The 18,666-nt window shown below is 49.2% G+C and overlaps 1 protein-coding gene across 8 annotated transcripts in view; it reads right to left on the bottom strand.

Annotated features, from left to right (window-relative positions):
* Window positions 1-18,666, bottom strand: part of CACNA1E (calcium voltage-gated channel subunit alpha1 E) — a 331,342-nt gene that overhangs the window by 58,965 nt on the left and 253,711 nt on the right. For 6 of the 8 annotated variants that reach the window (XM_075131514.1, XM_075131513.1, XM_075131520.1 and 3 more), the window contains 5 exons: window positions 16,032-16,191; window positions 15,221-15,350; window positions 12,739-12,798; window positions 11,225-11,331; window positions 3,127-3,138 (listed from right to left, as the gene is read on the bottom strand). In XM_075131514.1, the coding sequence (XP_074987615.1) occupies window positions 3,127-3,138; window positions 11,225-11,331; window positions 12,739-12,798; window positions 15,221-15,350; window positions 16,032-16,191 (469 nt within the window). The remainder of the gene's footprint in view (window positions 1-3,126; window positions 3,139-11,224; window positions 11,332-12,738; window positions 12,799-15,220; window positions 15,351-16,031; window positions 16,192-18,666) is intronic. The other 2 variants (XM_075131516.1, XM_075131515.1) reach the window with 1 other exon arrangement.

Raw genomic sequence — 18,666 nt, 5'->3', positions numbered from 1 at the left:
GTGGTGTCATAAACTCATGCTGCCTGGCAGGTCTGAGTTTGTTTTCCTAATGCAAACGCTTTCTCCGCTCTGTGCTATTTGCAAACGTGAAGAACAAAATGCCACCAATGTTGCAATTTTAAAAAAATTGCTTCTGCTGTAAGAAAATTACATCTCTACAACAACAATAATGTACAAAATAGAAGAATGCAAATTTCCTTTGTTGGCAAAGTGCTCTATCTACTGGTATCTAGCATAGATTTTTCTATTGCTCTCATCTCTAGTATCAGCCTTCTCTGTCCCACAAGAAAATCCTAGAAAAGCTTAGGCCATGTCCTCAGTTGTTTCATGGCTGAAAAACCTGGGCACACTCCCATTAACTAGCCTACTATTAGCTGTGGCTTGCTGGGCTGAGGAATGCTTTCCCTAATCAGTCTGACAGGTAATCTATAGCATAACTTAATACTATGGTTATAAGGAAAAAACAGATTTTTGTGAAGGGAAATGCTGTTAAAACCCTGATTTAAACTGTGATTTTAAAAAAAAAAAACCCCAAACCCCAAAACCAAGGCAGGTAGCTACCACTATTGTGATCTGAGAACAATCAGAATCTTATTTTGTATTGGTAAAATATACAAGGCTTTCAGTACATTGTGCATCCATCTGCTGTACTTGAAAACCTCTAGAAGGAGACTTATGACAGAGGGTACTTCTAATTGCACGGCTCCTTTTGTAAGGGTTAATACAATAGAAAGCACAATAACAGACCCAACCATAAACAGATGCAAAGAAAACCACTAATTAATACTCTTCAATAACAGTACACCACCACAAATACCCCATTTAAAGCAACTGCACAAACATTGGGATTAACCCACTTCATGCTCTGGCACCACCGTTACTCTGTGGGAGATCTTTCAACACATCGAGGCCATTCCCGGAAGTATTTATCAGACTCTCCTGGCCTGTGGCGCTGCTTGTGCAATTTTCACCTCCGATTTTTTATAAAGCTTTTGGGAGACAGACAATTTTTTATTTGGAAGGCAAACTTGCAGCCCATTTTCTCAACCCAGCAGCGTGAGGGTCCCCCGGTGAGATGTTCTCCTCATGAGGAATAGGCTGTGAAAGGGATTGGGGGGGAACATCTAGCTGTCAGTGGCTGACATATTACACTCGGACTGTGTGAGCTTTTTCTCATGAAACCAAGAGCTCGTGAGGGGTTTCAACAAAGCTTGGGGAGTTTAGGGTTAGGCCCAAAATGTGAAATCAGGAAGATTTTGCCTTGTCTCAGGTTTCTTTTGGCTTGGCAGGTCCTGGATCACCATCTCCAAACAGGCTTCCTCCTGATCTTTTGGTATCTGCTGGGGGGAGGAGCGCGGAAACCTTGGTGGCCCTTAGGAGCTTTTCAGGGGCAACTGTCAGATCCTACCCTGATCCTCCTTCTTCAGGAAGGTGGAGCAATGGCAAGACAAGCCAGCTCTTGCCAAATGCTCAGTAAGACAAGCATTTCACAGTGGGACCAGAAAATGGTGCTCAGACCCTATTGCTGTGCACCGCCCTTTGCTTTATTCTGGGACTGAAACGCCAATAGCCGAGTGCACCCTGGAGGTCTCAGCCCCAGACCAAGGTAAAGGGCAGTGTGAAGCAGCATAAAGTGGGACTGGAGGATCATTTCTCATTCCTATTGCTGCAGGATGGAAAAGGATAGGGCAAAGCACCTATTTCCTGAATTTACCTGCTAAGGATTTGCAAGGAGTGAGAAAGGAAAAGTGTTTGACTTGTTCCTTTCTCTGAAGCAGAATGGGGAGGGGGACAGGTCATATAGGCATCCCTGAAAAGTCAGTGGGAGAAGAAGAGCTAGCTAGCCACAAGATTTCCACAGAAGATGGCAAAGTGTAGGTGGAAAGCCCAGGTCTGTTGGGGCTTGTGATCCTTGCCTGAGATGTGGGAGAATTAAGGGATGTCAGGGATCTTCTCCCTCTGTCCCTGCTGAGACCACGGAAAGGGGCTGCCGGAGAGGGATTTACAGTGCCTGGTGAAAAGCATGTAGAACTCTCCATAGTTTTAACCTGGGCGTTGGTAAGACTCAGCAATTCCAGCTGCATTTCATGCAGCATTGTCTCGTGTGTCTAAAACACAAGGGGTGCACATACAGACAGTGGCCCTTTAAAACGGCCAACGGAACTAAAACCATCATGTGTTACTCTGCTCTAACATGAACACCGATGACTGAACAGTGCTATTTCTTCAGTGAGAACATGGGAGTCTCTTCCACAAGACACTCTATTACCACACGGTTCCCAGACAATACTTCTAGGAAAGTTACAGGCTGGCTCACAAGCATTTTGACTAGTGGCCCCTGCGAACAATGTTATCAACCACTTTTCCCAAAGGAAAGGAACTCAAATGTTTTTGGAAACGATCTTCAGGTTTCTTTTCATTCTGGGGTCCAAAATTAAACATACAGGACCTGATTCTGGAGCTATGCTGGTCTATGCCACCCAGTTGAAGGTGATAATTCACTCCGCCTTCTACCACTTGAACATGGAACAGTCCAAACAGCAGAATGCAAGGTTTTGAAAGCTCGGCCAACTGATCCCTCTGATTGGGGTAGCATCTGCTACTGCTTTATGAAAAAAGAAGGATAGGGCATATAACCATGGCTTCCTAATGTACCACGGACATGGTACTCTTCATCGATCTCCACTGTGTGTTTATTTCCAACACACACACACACACACACAGAGTTCTGTGTGTTCTTCTATCTATCTTGGAATAAAAACCCCTCTCTCTCTCCTTGTGAGGATCTCACATATACACCTGGTGATGTTCCATCTGAGGCCCAGTTCATTGAGCCCTGATAGTCACAGCTGGAAAGATTGAGTACAGGGCACAGAACTTGCATCCTTTACAATGTTCTGATGTGTGCACCCACACAATTTTGATTTCCCCACCCCACTCCACGTCTTTCCGTCTTTACTTCCTTAGCGTGAAGTGCTGATGACTTTGCAAGGTGGAAAGGACAAATGTAGGCAGGAAGTCATATGGGATAAGAAAACTTCAGTTACACAGACAGACAAACCAGCTTCCCCAGAAGTCCATTTTCCCTGGCTTGTAACCCCAAAGAGAATCAAACAGTATAATTACCCCAATGTATTCCTGTGGGTGATCCAGTCAGGCAGCAGCAAAACAAAAACGAACAATAGGTGGGGAGAAAACAGAGAAGATAAGAAAATCCAAGAGAGAAAGAGAGCCAAGGATGACAGGGAACGAGATCTGCATTAGAGTGGAATCACAAGCCCGTCTCACAGCCTTGGCATTCTGATATTCTACACATTTCAGCACTACAAGGACATGTTTTGCTTGCCGCCCCCTCTCCCCCACCCCCTCACCCAAACTCAACCCAACCTGAATTTAAAAAGCAATCTGTATATCCACGGTACCATTAAGAAGATTTCCTTTACCAGGAACCACAATTCCAGACATTAACCTCTTCTCCATGGGAAATCAGGAAGGACTAACCTGGAGCTACCCCCCTCTCCTAATCCTGATGAACATACTCTAAATTTGGATGAGAAGAGGAAGTTGATTTGTAGCTGAGGTGTGGTCACTATTACAAGAGAAGCCAGAGGAGCGTGGTATTCTGGATGACACAATGGGCACAAGCCCTACCCGTGTCCTATCTGAACAAAATAGACAGAACATGAAATGAATGTGGTAGTCATCCCAGTCTGGTCCCTGAAGGACATGTATATGGAGCATTATATACTTTGGAGACTATATATATAAAATAACTAAGCTAAAGGTTTGACTGTGGGGATTCACTGGAGCTGTGGTCTCTCTGGAACTGCTGTTGTGCCAGGCTTCTCCCCTGTTGGTTAGAAAATTGGTCTTTGATATGAGCAGAATGTTGCTGAGAATGTAGCTGGTTATCGTGTTATCTCTAAACCAGGGGCAGACAAACTTTTTGGCCTCAGGGCCACATTGAGTTTCCAAAATTGTAAGGAGGGCCAGTTAGGGGAGGCTGTGTGGCCCCCTATCCACCCTGTTCCCTGCTTCTTGTCCCCTGACAGCCCCCCCGGGACCCCTGCCCCATCCACCCCCCGTTCCCTGTCCTCTGATGGCTCCTCTGGGACTCCTGCCCCATCCACCCCACCACACTCCACTTCCCCTCACCGGCCCCGGACTCCTCCCTGCCCCTGACTGTTTGCTACTGCCCCATCGAACCCCTCCTCTCATTCCTGACTGTTTCCCTGGGATCCCTGCCCTATCCAACCACCCCTTCTCTCTGTCCCCTGACTGCCCCCAGAACTCCTGCTCCATCCACCACTCCCCCTGCTCCCTGTCACCTGACCGCCCCCAGATCCCCTGCCCCTGACTGCCCCCCGCTGCCCCATCCAACCCCCTCTCTCCTTCCTGACTGCCCCCCGGGATCCCTGCCCCCATTCAACCCCTCTGTTCCCCGCCCTCTGACCGCCCCAACCCCTATCCACCCTGACCACCACCCCAAACTCCTCTGCCCTCTATCCAACCCCCCCTGCTCCCTGCCCCCTTACCGCGCTGCCTGGAGCACCAGTGGCTGGCGGCCGTGCCGCCCGGCTGGAGCCAGCCACGCACCGCACAGCACAGAGCACCGGGTCAGGCCGGGCTCTGCAGCTGCGCTGCCCCAGGAGCTTGCAGCCCTGCCGCCCAGAGCATTGCGCTGCCGGCACAGTGAGCTGAGGCTGCGGGGGAGGGGGAAGAGCAGGGGAGAGGCCGGGGCTAGCCTCTCAGGCCAGGAGCTTAAGGGCCGGGCAGGAGGGTCCCGCGGGCCACATCCGTAGTTTGCCCACCTCTGCTCTAAATGGACCAGGATTTGCTGGAGGCCGTTTAGCCGACTGACCATTAGATTTGCAGTGGAATAAAATTAGGTGAAATCCAGGTTAACCAAACGGCAGTTTGTATGAAGATTCCCACCTCTGCGTTTCCTCTACATTGGCACTACTACCAGGAAGCATATGCTGGGAGCTCTGTCTCTGAGCACTAGTTCTGGCTTGGATTTAGATTCAGACAGGTGTCCTTTAGGTTCACCTGAACTCTGTAGGCACTGAAGGTTTTGTTAGTTTCTAATTACAGGTTTTATCTCTGTAACAGTGGTTTTCAGGGCCTTGTGACCCTGACCCATCACCTACACACATGGTCTATTATGAATCAGCTTTTCTATGAGACTTACCACCACCCTCAATCACCATAGTAACGAAGCTCTTCACATCCCTCCCTCACGGGGGTGTTGGTTAAGTATCAGTCTCCCTATTTCACAGATGGGGAACTGAGGCACAGAAAAAGTGATTTGCCCCAAGTCACACAGAAAGTCAGTGGCAGAGCCAGGAACTGAACCCAGGTCTCAAGTCACAGTCTTGTGCCTTAACCATCCTTTCTATGGGAATTTCCAATGGTTTATGCCTTACTGCTCCTCTCCTGCCCTGGCCTGGGAAGGAGGCTCACTCTGACATTAGCAAATGGTTGCACAGGCAGAGTTTCATGCAGTGAGTTTCATGAGGAGACTTCTCAGGACTATGGCTCATCCCCAACCATCAAAACAAATACGCTTCTTTTGTTTTCAAAGGAATCGGATTGGGAGACCCACAATTTGGCTTTAAAATGCTGCTTCATGTTAGTAAATAAACTTTCATTGATAAATTTGTTGATTAGCAGCAGATGATGGGAGTTTCTTCCCGTATGAGTGAGGCCTCCTGGTAGGCCTGGAACGCTGATAGAAACCTGTCCACAGCTTGCTTTGGTGTCTACCCTCTGATGCCACAGCAGATGGGGCAGGTAGGCTCTGTTTTTTCCTGCAAGCTGACAAGAACTGGAGACGCTACTCCAGACTGTCACCTCTGGGTTAGTGCGCTGTAATACTTTGTGGCCTCACAGAAAAATGCTGCACAGACTCCCGCATGCCCAAAAAAACTGCCCAGAGGTTTCTGGAATTTCCGCACACACTCAGCACTCTTGGCGTGCCACTCCTCTGAGGGAGCGCTGCTCGCTGCTAGCCCTGCCAAGGGCACATGAAAATTCCAGAAACCTCTGGGGAGTTTTTTTGGGAGTGCAGGAGTCTGTGCACCATTCTTCTGTGAGGCCACAAAGTATTACAGCACTCTAACCCAGAGGTGACAGCCTGGAGTAGCGTCTCCAGTTCTTGTCAAAGAGCAAATTGACTGTGCCTTGGTGATTCATCCAAGGGCTCCCCATATTTATTTGAGCCAAGTCCCTGCTAGATATCTGCTGAGGCCAGTCTGAGCACGACTGTGAAGTAGGAGAAAGTCTGATGAAGCAACACACTTTTTAAAATCACTCTGCCCTGGATATTTAGAAGCAGTTCCCAGCCATTGTCCAAAATCCTGAGCTAATGGAATAGTTTAAAGATAAAGTTAGATGTGGTCTGTTAACTATTATATTCCCAGTGATGGAAAAACAGAGCCTTTATTTTGACTTGTCTAAACATGGGTTTAGTATAAACTGGGTTTGTTTGCATAAATAGGGCTCTATATTATTAGTATTATCAGGGTGCAGGTGAGGTATGAGAGAAGATGAAGAGCATATCAACAGGTGCTGCAGGTTAGGATTAAGATATATTAGCAGTTCTATGTGGAGATTTGCTCTGTAGCTATTTACACTTGGCCTCGCTTTGACTAGGGCTTTAATCCAACCTAAAAAAACACACAACTTGCACCATTAATGTTATTCTGACATTGTTTCTAGAGACAGTACTGAAAGTTCTTCCATGCTGGGTGTTAGGATAGTGCTGTTTGCTCATAACTCCAAGAGAACTCAGACCTGCTACTACCAAGGGATGGAAAGACTTGCTTCTATCCCAGCTGTTCAGGGCCAAATTAATGAGAGGACTGACAGGACCATGGCTCGAGCTCCCCACTCTCAAGAAGTATGGGGGCTCAATCTTTTATAATATTGTAGAAATGGCTATCGCCACCTTTGGTGAACATGTAAAGCTGCAAATGAGTGCTGCTAGTTTACATAATACCTATTAAGAGCATGAGGGGAGACAATACCTAGCAGTGTATTTAGTTATTATTAATTTATTATTATTATTATTATTATTATTTATTAAACAGAGACCTTTGCAGGTATGTTGGGAAGTTTATGTAGGCTACATTTAGTTAGACACATTAGCTCTCCAGGCAGAGTTTGAGTAAGAGGCATTGAGATGGCTGCTCTCTGTGATGGCATACCAGAGTTTTAGGTGACATGGTGAAGTAGCAGGTGATCTATGGATTTGTGGCTTTACAGATCTGGGTTTGTCTGGATTAGTTTTTAATAACAACCGGGCTGTGGCTATTTCTTTGGAAACCTCACAAGAACTACACAAGGATTGCATGGCTATTTTGTGTCAAGTGTGCGCCATCAAACAATAGACTGAATGCTGTGTATCTAGAGAAGCCATTCTTCTGACATCTGGCCTTGTGCCCATTGGATTGCATCAGATACACTTTACTGATTCCACAACCATAGGGGAGCATCCCAGGGCAAACTTCCCTGAATGAAGAGAAGGTGTCAAAGCTTGTACAAATTTACAGAACATTCAAATACTCCATGAGTGTTCTAGCGTTTTTTCCCATGAGAAATGCTGAAGGTGATGACATACCTTTGTAAGGATATTCTATACATGCCAACCTCCTCTCCCCGCCTCCCGCCCACCTGGATTCAGTGTTCCATCTCTCACTCACTAAGCTCAAGTCTCCCGATTTCAGGACTCTACCACATTGCGACTGATAACAAACATAACAGACTGACATCACCCGCAGACTTAGTGTTATGGGTCGCCACAAATATACAGCAAGGCCGTAAGACAGCCCCTTCTTCACAAATAGCATGGCAGTAACCCAGCTAGATGTGCAAATACCCAGAAAGTCCAAGGCTGTGTGCCTTTGTTTTGCTCCCACAAAAAGCAAAGGTGGACGACGGAGAGGGGTGCATGGCCCCTGTGTGAAAACCAAATTCCACACAAAGAAGATCATCCAGGGAAAAGAAAAGTGAATTCAAGAGCAACCTGGAAGGCACTTCTCCTTGAAACCACAATGGAGCAAGGCAGGCAGCTATGGACATTTATAGTTGGTGAACATTCTGCATCTCCACAGGAACAGAGGATGGCAGCAGAAGGTGCCAATGCCTGGCAGTGCCCAGTGCCAGAGAAAAAGCTCCACCCACCAGGCTGAGGAGGGGACAGGCAATCCAAAGGAGAGACAGGTGTTCTTATAAATGCTTTATAATGTAAAAGCCGATTGGAAATCACAAAGGAGCAGCCGTCATTATGCTGAGGCAATTCTTCTCTTCTTTCCCTACCCAAGGTTATGAGCATCAGATCATTCTTCAAAAACAGGAGACAACTGCCCCAGGAAAAATTTGCAGGTTTACATTATAAAGTGCTCTTGTACATGGTGTAAGCAGCTACTGATCTATATATCTAGCACTACTACGTAGGGCAACATATATGTTTGTTGCAAACATACATGAAGGCATGTGGGCCTTCTCTGTGTTGGAATTTTGAGTGTCTAAACCAATGGATAGAATGCTTTCCATTGAGAATTCAGCTGCTCCCCAATGCCAAAAGATAGATTCCCCTTCTTAGAGATGGCCATAGTTGTAAAGGAGCCAGTTGCCAGTCACTGAGGAAGCCAGGTGGGTCTGCAAAACACTGGGGACAGAACCTGGGCAATGTCTGGGTTGGTGGGAGGGAGAGAATGTGCTGGTGACAGTGTCAGGCTGACAGCTCTGCAGACTGAAGTTCTGTTTAGCCACAGAACAAGCACAGCCCACGTGGTGACAATGCAAGCTCCCCCACATTGCCCTGCTGATGGGCCCCAAACTGACCAAGAAGGACCACCAATGTGGGTGAGAGCAGCATAGTCACCATATGCCATTCAATCAATCTTTATCTTTCTGTTGAGGCTGAAAACCCGGGGGTCGGTTAGTGCTAATTGTGGCGGTGGTTTTCATGATGCAGACACTTGTCCATTGGGAAATGGCCTGAGAAGCCACCAACAGCCAGCAGATGGTAAGAACTTTCAGTAACTATTAGCCTGGATCTGAATGGCAACCAAGACATGGAAGGCTCCATTACCCTACTACCTATCCCTCGAGCTGCGTAGCCTGTCCTTAATTGCTGGTATCCCCAGTACAAGCAGCTATCCTGTGCGGAGCCACAGCCAGAATAGTAGCTCAAATGAGTATGAGTTCAATCTCCACAAGAGAGAGAACCTGGACAGGAGGCAGGAAGACCTGTATTTTCTACCCACCTGATAGAGCCACTATACAGCTCCTGTGGTATGGCTGACTCTAAATCACCTGAAGACTATACAAGGAGTCAGAGTCATATCCCCACCTAGCAGAGCACCTGCTCAGTCACCTGGCAGCCTGGCTCAATCCCCAAGATATGGCACCAGGTAGGTCCCAGAGGGCTGACCTCATTCCCCCGCTTCACTTTCTGGTTGGGTCCACAGGTGCATGAGCTAACCTGGTCAGATGCAGAGCCAGCTGAATTCTCCAGGGCTCTTGGCAAAGAGAGAGCCATGACTGAAAGGACCAGAGAGTGTGAGAGAGAGAGCAAGAGCAAGTGCATGAGCCAGTGAGAGAGAGGGAGCGAGAATGAGCAGGTGTATGTGCCGGGGGAGCGGGAAAAGTGACACGCAGAAAGGGGAGTGATGGATTATGGCCCATAATCCATCAAGTGACCTCAGGCCTCAGGATCCCTGAGGCCCCCTGCACAGTACCTGAGCTGTGGACAAACAGAGGGCTTCGCTCTCCACGACTGTCAGTCCCTCCCCTTCCACCAGCACTAAAGCCACGAGCGCACGTTTCAAAGGCACAAAGAAAGAACAACAACATGACAAACTCACAGCATGCTGGCACACAGGACCCTGCTCTCTGCTCCTTCCCTTCTCAGGAGGTACCTGAGCACTGAGCAGACACTGCTCAGCAGGATCATTGGCCCTCGAGACGTCCTTCTCTGAAATTCTTCTTCTACTGTGCCCATCACCATGGGCTCAGAGCCCCTAGATACCCACCCCCATCCTTCCCATGGAAGTACAGCCCAGCCCCTCACTGAGATGACACCGCATGTCCTCACTCAATGGGAGGGAGGGGGCTGGGCAAATCGGTAGAAATTAATTCCAACCCCCAAATATCTCCCTTGGAAACAGAAGGAAAAAAGCCAGATCCTCATTGACTGGGGCGAGGCCCTGATGAGGTCAGCCTGAGGAGCAGGTATGCTCCTGTTCTCTGTCCCCGTCCCAACGCACAGAATAAGCAGGGCAGTGCCATCCTGGTGTCGTAGTCCCATCGCCTTGGTAACAGTCTAGGTTGCAACCACTTGGCTTCTGCGTGTTCAGGAAGGTCAGCATGTCCGGTTCTTCCCCCACCCACACTGTGTGCTAAGTGCAAAGCATCTCTCCTGCTCCGAATGGCTTTTAAATGGCAAGCCAGTCCTCACGCCATACCCCTCTGAGATTGAGAAACTGCATGCCACAAGCCTGCACCTGAAAACGGAGAATGCCGATCAAGGCGAAGCTAAGGAACTGCAGAACTTCCTGCCCCTTGGAACCGGCCTGTCCCTGCTGGCTAATGTACTGCTCCTAGCATGTCCCTGATAATGCAGCTGGTGGTACAGAGGACAAAGGGGCTAAAACAGCCAGTTGTGCTGCTATCTTTAATGAGGAGCACAAACCTGTAGCATATCCTGAGGGAAATGCCCTCCCCTCCACCAGGAGGAGTGTGATGGGAACTGGCCAGCGGATGTTATCACTGCATGGGACTAAGTGTTTGTTTGCCAGTACCAGCTCTGCCTCACACCGTACTTGTGTCACCTCTGTCCACCGTAGGTATAATTAGCAGATGCCTAACTCCATCTCTGCGAGCCCTGCTCTCCTTCCTTCTTCCCCCCTCTGCCTCCTCCTTTCTTCCACGTCCGAGGCTGATGTCCCTGGCTGACGTCCCCACCAACGCTGACAGGGAGAAGCCAGCAGCTGCGTTGCTGGGCGGTCGGGCCAGGCTCGTAAGATTCTGTCTCTGCAGTGTGACTGTGGACTGCCAAGGGAATGGGAGGTATTCAGAAAGTGAAGGAGACCGAAGGAGGAATGGATTCACAAGAAAAACGCAGCTGGCTCTTGCTGCCATCCTAAGCTCGCCCCGCCAAGAGCGACTCGACACACCTCCCTGGGAAGGCAGCGTAAAATGGGAGACAGCCACTTACGCCAAGGCGAAAGCCACCAGTGCCCCGACTACCACGATGAAATCCAGGATATTCCAGAGATCTCGGAAGTAAGAGCCATCCTGCAGGATCAAGCCCTGGTCTATCATCTGCAGGGAAGGGATGAAAACACAGGCAGTAAATACTTCACTTAGCACCATCAAGTAAAAACCGCCCCACAAGTGGCCAGATTTGCAGGGTTGCTGAGCACCCCACTGGTCCCATTGACTTCAGGGAGCATCATGGTTGACCAGCCCTTGGACTCTGCTGAGCTGAAGCTGCAGGGGGCTGCACCTGGGACACCTGCTCCTGGGCCATCTTGTACCTACATAAGCGGCCTGGTCATCAGAGGTGCAGAACACTCAACTCCCACTGATGTCAATGGGAGCTCAGCACCTCTGAACATCAGGCTTATTCAGTTGCCTAAATATGGATTAAGTAGGTTGACCAGGTAGCAAGTGTGAAAAACTAGGATGGGGGTGGAGGGTAATAAGCGCCTATATAAGAAAAAGCCCCGAATATCAGGACTGTCCCTATAAAATTGGGACATCTGGTCACCTTTGGATTAAGGGGCCTAACTCTAGGCACCCAAGTGTAGAAATCCTGGCCCTAAGTCCTTAGAGGAGCACCACACAAACTCAGCCCTATGGAATTCAAGAGGTGGCCAGTAATAACAACACAACAACAAGCAGTGCCTATATAGCACATTTCATCAGTAGGTCTCAAAGCGCTTCACAAAGGAGGTCAGGAACATTATCCCCATTTTACAGATGGGGAAACTGAGGCAGAGGGAGGGAGGTGACTTGCCTAACATCACCGAGCAGGCTAGTGGCCTAGCTACGAATAGAACCCAAGACTCCTGTACCCCAGTCCAGTGCTCTACCCACTGCGTCTCACTGCCTCTGTCTTGTTGGGATGCAATCGGGTCAGGATGTGGAGGAGGTTCCACAAAGGGGGTTTTTTTAATCCAAATTTAAGACAGAACTAACCCCAAGCTGTGATTTCGCATTCTGTTCGCGATAATGCTCAGACAATTTCTACTCACAACGAGGAAGTCACTGTAAATTGAGACTGTGCCAACAGCCCCCCTTCTCCTCCCCACTCTGCCTGACCTTGCCAGGCTCACTCGGCGCTAAGGGAGAGACGGTTCAGGGCTAAGCTCCGCTGCCTGGAGTCCCCTCACCTCCAACAGCACGGCACAGCCGGCAGTTCCGCACGCCAGGCAGTGACAGGGCGAGGCATAGGAACGGATCTGGGCGGCTCCAGGGATTAAAGTGACAGCTACCCTCATTTACTTTCTTCTGACCAAATATGTTGGGCAGAATTTTGCACAGGTAGAGCAGCAGCCTGCGGGACAGCCCTGACAGCCTCTCTGCTAGCCAGCAGGTGGCAGCACTAAGGAAACAGCTGTAATTTAAGGGGACCCTGTTGGGAAAGCAATGCACGCCCGTCTTCCCGCTCCCTTCTTCAGCACACCTACACAAGCCTTTGGGAGCTCCTCCGAGTGATTCTCTTACCTTTATAATCATCTCAAAGGTGAAGACACCCGTGAAAACGTAGTCAAAATACCTCAGGACCTGCGAAGACAGAGCAGAGGCAGTGGGTGTTTGTGAGGAACATCCCCTCAGGCTGCACGCCCTGGGCTCACTCGTGCACCCTCCTAGGGACGCACATTAACTCCTCCACCACTGAAAATCAAAAAAAGGGCCTACATTCTTGTCCTGGAGCCAAGCTAGGAAAGAGCCTATTACCCAGGAGCACGGCACAGCCAGAAACGTAATCCAGGTATCCCATGAAAACTTCCTGGCCATTCATCAAGCCGCTACCTATGCTATAAAATCTTGGGTGCCTTTCTGTCTCAGCCAGGAGAAGCTGGAGGCCTCTCTGCAGAGACTTGTGGCTGGGATGCCCAGTTCCCACCCCTGCAGGTAAAGCCCTCTGTTCCACTAGCATTGTCGCCTCCCCCCAGCTCATGTACCCCGCCAGAGCTAACCCATCGCAGCCACTGGGTCTAGAAATCATTCAGCGCTGGGGGTAGCTAAGGAGGATTTCCAGTGACCTGGGCAGTAGCAAACGCTGCTTTGATTTTTAACTCAGACCAGTGCAACAGGAATGCAAACCCTCCGTGTCCCTGCAGCGCAGTGAGAAATAACTGGGAGCACGCTCATCCTTCCCCTCCCCCACTTCCATTCACTTCTGGCCCTGCTCTGCTCCCCCACTTCACTCTGCCTCCCATTAATCTTCCCTCGCTGCCCACTCCAGGGCTCCCTGCTGCTCCTGACACAGCACTGACTTCAGATTCCTTCCTCCTCTTCTGCAAACCCTCCCTTCTCCTGTTAAAGGGGCAGCGCCCCGCCACTCTGCTAGCTGGGGGTGAAATTCACTGCTGTGCAGGGTCAGCACCAGGTGTGCGTCCTCTTATGTCCCTCCAAAGACGTCTTAGATCCTGCACCGCCTTTGGGCTGACACTCTGCAAAGGGATGAATTTCTGCCTGCATGAACATCAGTAGAAAGGGGACGATTTGACTACTGTGACATGGTATCCTCGGGGCAGTGACTGACTGGCTCACCTGAGCTGAGATTCACTAATGCCAGCTTCCTGACTCACTTTTCCTGTGCAGTCTGTGTCACCAACAACAGAGACAAGTAAGGATTTGCCATCCCAGCTTGCTAAATTCCAACTCTGGTTCTGCCCCATGGAGCACGAATGGCTGGTTTCAGGTAGGCACTCCTAGAAGGGCCCCTCCGTTCTAGGCGTGAGGCCATTCTACGTGGCTTACAAAGTAACCAAGGCTGGTCTGTGCTTTCATCCCCTGCTCAGTCTGGTTGGTCTGTCAATGCACCCAGGCTGCTTAAGTGCAGGTGAGATCAGATCAACAGCTTGTCCTCCAGGAACTGACAGACGTAACACACCCATTACATTGCCACAAAATACCGGCTACAATAACACCAGAACAAACTGTGATTTCTCATTCAACAACCGAGCCCCCGATTCAATTTTCCTTGGACAAATCAACACAAAACCTTTTTCCTAGCCTCCCTCCTGCTGGATGACGTGATGTGATAAGATGAGACCCACGTCACAGCAACGGTCACGTCACAGCAACGGTCGTCTCTGTCCTGCTCCCTCTCTTTCTTGTGAGCCCTATCAAACCACCGGCCTCTGTTCACGCTGTTCCTGTGACCATCTCGCGGCATAGCCCCTCACTCAGTCTCCTTTCCTTTAACCTTGACATCCCCCAGCCCAACTCAGGCTATGTCTTCGCTGTTAAGAAAAAGTGCAGTTTACTGCAGGAAAGTCACATGCGCTCGCTATCTCGCTGTACTTCCTACTGGAGGCCAGGCTCTGCAGTTTTACCATGCAATACACTAGGCGAGTCAGTTACAGGCAAAGATATAGTGCCAACCTTACCTTGCTATGTCATGGGGAAAACCACAGGTGCTTTGTTGCCCCCAGGATTTCACAGTGGGATAATGATCACGCATTAGTTCTTGGGCAGCCTCAGTTCACCTATCCATCACATCGGACAAGTACCACCAGCCTGCCTCAACCACCCTATTTCCTTCTCTGGCCTGACACCATATCCTCTCCCATCAAACATCCGCCCTTCCTGACCCTTGGTACCCAGTTGTATCTTTCTCTCCCAGCTGACTCTGAGGCCTCCACACATATTCCTAGACTTCAGATCTCCCTCTCTCTAACAGCACGCTAACGGGTGCCAGGTTTAGAAATGATACGTGAGCATCTGGTTACTCTGAGGGTTTGTAGTTCTGAACTTGACGCTGAGGCAGGATTGTGGGTGTCGTGGATGGGCACGTGCAGTAGCAAAGAGGATGCTGGGGAATATATCCCAGCATGCCATCTGCTACCACTCTGCAAAGGAGCAAGACAAGTTAGCAAGTACAAATGCTCTTCCTCCTCTCCCCACTTTGTTCTGAGCACAGCTGATGGATTGGTCAGGAGGGGGCGGGGAGATGAGTAAGAAAGCGTGCAATCACTTTATTCCTATCTGAGTTAGTCAGGACAGGGTCCTCTGCTGCCAGGGCAATGCTGCTCGCGGCAATCACCAGGAGGATGCACATCTCGAAGTAGCGCAGGTTCACGATGTAATGGCAGGCCCGCCGCACTCTGCAGGAGAAACAGTTCAGAGCAATCAATAGCTGTGCGTCTACATTACCCAGGTCTTAGACAAGGTTACACACAAAAAACTGCATTAAACGGTCACTGGTTCGGTTGCACTCAGAATTAGGAAATGCCAGATTTGTGGTTGCCTGTGCAACCTTAATTTGGCCCCCTGTGCATTGAATCAGGCAGGGATCTTCTGTGGAAAAAACAGTCAATGAAAATGTAATTAAAGATCACAATGCGCACGTTGGGGGGATGAATGGAATGGAGCCAGGCATTGTAGGAGCTGGGCAGCTGGAGTCACAAGGAGTCCATGCACCGGCAGGAGCTGAGCTCTACCCCTGTATGGCTTCAGGGGTAGCAAGCATCAGGCTGCTCATGCATCTCCCAGCCCTGTTGTGTTGCTGAAGCCAGCTGGCCATCTGAGGTTGCTGCGGTAGCTGAGCAGGTGGGTGAGGGAGCCTGGGCCAGTATTGCTCCTGCCCCCCTGGAGCTGAGGAAGCAGCAGCAAATACAGAAAGTTGGTGGGGTGCAAGTAGGGGGCCCCAATGCTGGCTCAGGCTTCCCCAGCTCCTCCAGAGACCCAACTGGCTAATGGTAAAAACCTACAAGACCCTGACCCATCAGATCCTTCCCTTCTCCAGGGCTCAGTTATTCCGGTACAAAGACCAAAGAATATCTCACGGGTTTGTTGTGCTGAAGATAAACATGGAGCTGTGAGGCACCATCGCTTTGCCCGTCTCTGAACTTTTCTCCTTCTTCCGTTTCTTCTTCTCTTTCTCCTCATCCTCTTTTGTCTCTGCCTCCTTTAAGGGGCTGGCTTCTCCATCTGTCTTGTTGCTAACTGCAAAAGAAATCAGTCCTTTTACTGACCCAGCAGGCTAACAGCTGCATGAGACATTTACCCTGGATGAAAGTACAGGACATTTTCACAGGAGATGGGCTGACCATGTCAACAGCTACAATGAGCTTTGGCTGCAGAGCTAGTGGTGGGTTATCCACAAGGAACTGGCAACTGGTTGATGGCTTCCTGCCTGGAATACACTGTCACTCCCAAAATTGACAGGTTTCAGAGTAACAGCCGTGTTAGTCTGTATTTGCAAAAAGAAAAGGAGTACTTGTGGCACCTTAGAGACTAACCAATTTATTTGAGCATGAGCTTTCGTGAGCTACAGCTCACTTCATCGGATGCATACCATGGAAACTGCAGAAGACATTATATACACACAGAGACCATGAAACAATACCTCCTCCCACCCCACTGTCCGGCTGGTAATAGCTTATCTAAAGTGATAAGCTCCCTTGCAAGAGCACTTTCAAGAGAGTATTGCACACCGAGGCTGCTGTAAAACTTCATGCTCTTCAGTCATTGCTCTGGCTGCTGCCTTGTGAATGCAACAACAAAAAGAACAGGAGTACTTGTGACACCTTAGAGACTAACAAATTTATCTGAGCATAAGCTTCCGTGAGCTACAACGGATGCATCCTTTTCTTTTTGAGGATACAGACTAACACAGCTGCTGCTCTGAAACCAACAAAAAGAATGATGCACACTACTCAACCGCCTAAGAATATCATTTCTCCACAGCGAGAGGGACTGTGAACGGCAAGATTGCTGTTTTACATTCCCACATCCAAGTTCTGCTGTTAGCGAGAGACAGATGAAAAGGAAAGGACAGACACAGACTGTCATGCAGAGACAGAGACAAGGGCTCTAATGAGGCACTTTTTTGTGGTGATGTTTAATTAATAACACAATTTAAAATCTCTCACCTTGAAGGTGAGGGGAAATGTTCCTCTCATTTTTAGGGTTTGATTGACAGGCAATCAGAGTGGGATGGGTTCACTGTAGATAAAGTTTAATTTAGTGTTTCACATAGGCCTTGGCAATAGGGAAGGAGACAGAAGGGTGGGAAGGAGACAGGGAATGAGGGAGTAGGGAGAAGGAGACAGGATGGAGGTGAGAAAGGGGGAAGGAGAGAAAAGGGGAAAAGGGAAAAGAGAAGGGGAAAGAAGTCATATGAGTGAAGATGGATGGGAAAGAGGGGAGGGAATGAAAGAGACAGTAGGAAGGAGAAATGGAGAGGGAGAAAAAGACAAGGCACAGCTTGAGAGAAAGTGGGCAACTAACAACCACTGTAGAGCAAGCCACGACTGTGAGATGCATCCGCACAGTGCAGGAGTCAAGACCAGAACCAGGGGCTGAGTTGCACATTTGAGCACAGCACACGCCCAAAGGGGAGATGCTTCTGTTTTGCCTGAGGGCTGGAGGGTTTGTCCTGAGCAATATGCATCAGGCTGTTCCACCCTCCTGACACAGGCCTGGCCTTTTTTCTAGCACAGCTCTTGCGGGGGGAGTTTCCCTGTGGGCTCAAAGCACGGCTGAGAGACTCCTCCTGCATTTCTGTGGTTAGTGGAAAGAAGGCCTTGCCCCGCTGGGGATCGGCCTCGGTTACAACCTCCAGTGTAGCTGTACTAATGCAAACCACTCGTGTAGAAAGGAAAAATCATGTTTCACTCCACTGCTGCTTTTCTTCATCTGCTTAGTTGTTACAGCAGTGCCTGAGGCCAGGGGTGGGCAAACTTTTTGGACTAAACGCCACATCTGGGAATAGAAATTGTATGGCGGGCCATGAATACTCACAAAATTGGGGTTGGGGTGTGGAAGGGGAGTGAGGGCTCTGGTTGGGGGTGTGGGATTTGGGGTGGGGCCAGAAAGCAGGAGTTGAAGGTATGGGAGGCGGTTCTGGGCTGGGACGTGGGGGAGGGCTCCGGTTAGGGATGTGTGCTCTGGGGTGGGGCTGGGTATGATGTTATTGATGTAAACTGTGACCGTATAGATCATTGTTGCAACCACTGTTATATATTTGCAGCAAATATTGTACAAAGGTTGTCCAGTAAGGTGTCTATGAAAAGGTTATGATTTGCTGGTTATGATTATGCTGTCTGTATGTGTGTATCGTTTTTGTATTTGAAGTTATGAATATTGGCTATATACTTGTATCTCAATATGTTTTGATTCTAAGTAGCCTCAGTGAAGCATCTGGTCAGCTTCTTAAGAAAGGACTATTCTCAGTAAGTACCCAATCAAGAAACACTTAACTGACAATGGACTTTGGGAGACACCAATCCACATCTGAGCTTTCCTGGGAACGTTCAAACTAACATGTAAACAATGGCATTGGCCTGCAAAGAACTGAGTCATGCATGGACATGTGACTTCCACGTGCAGAGAATATAAAAGGCCCTGAAAACCCCTCCATTTTGTCTTCAGTCCTGCTTCTGACCTCTGGAGAAACCTTGTTACAAACTGAAGCTC

This window comes from Caretta caretta, chromosome 8 (assembly GCF_965140235.1).
Source record: "Caretta caretta isolate rCarCar2 chromosome 8, rCarCar1.hap1, whole genome shotgun sequence".
In the NCBI taxonomy this organism is placed as follows: Eukaryota; Metazoa; Chordata; order Testudines; family Cheloniidae; genus Caretta; species Caretta caretta.
Note: the sequence above shows the minus strand (reverse complement) of the source record. Positions and strands in the feature narration are given on the sequence as shown.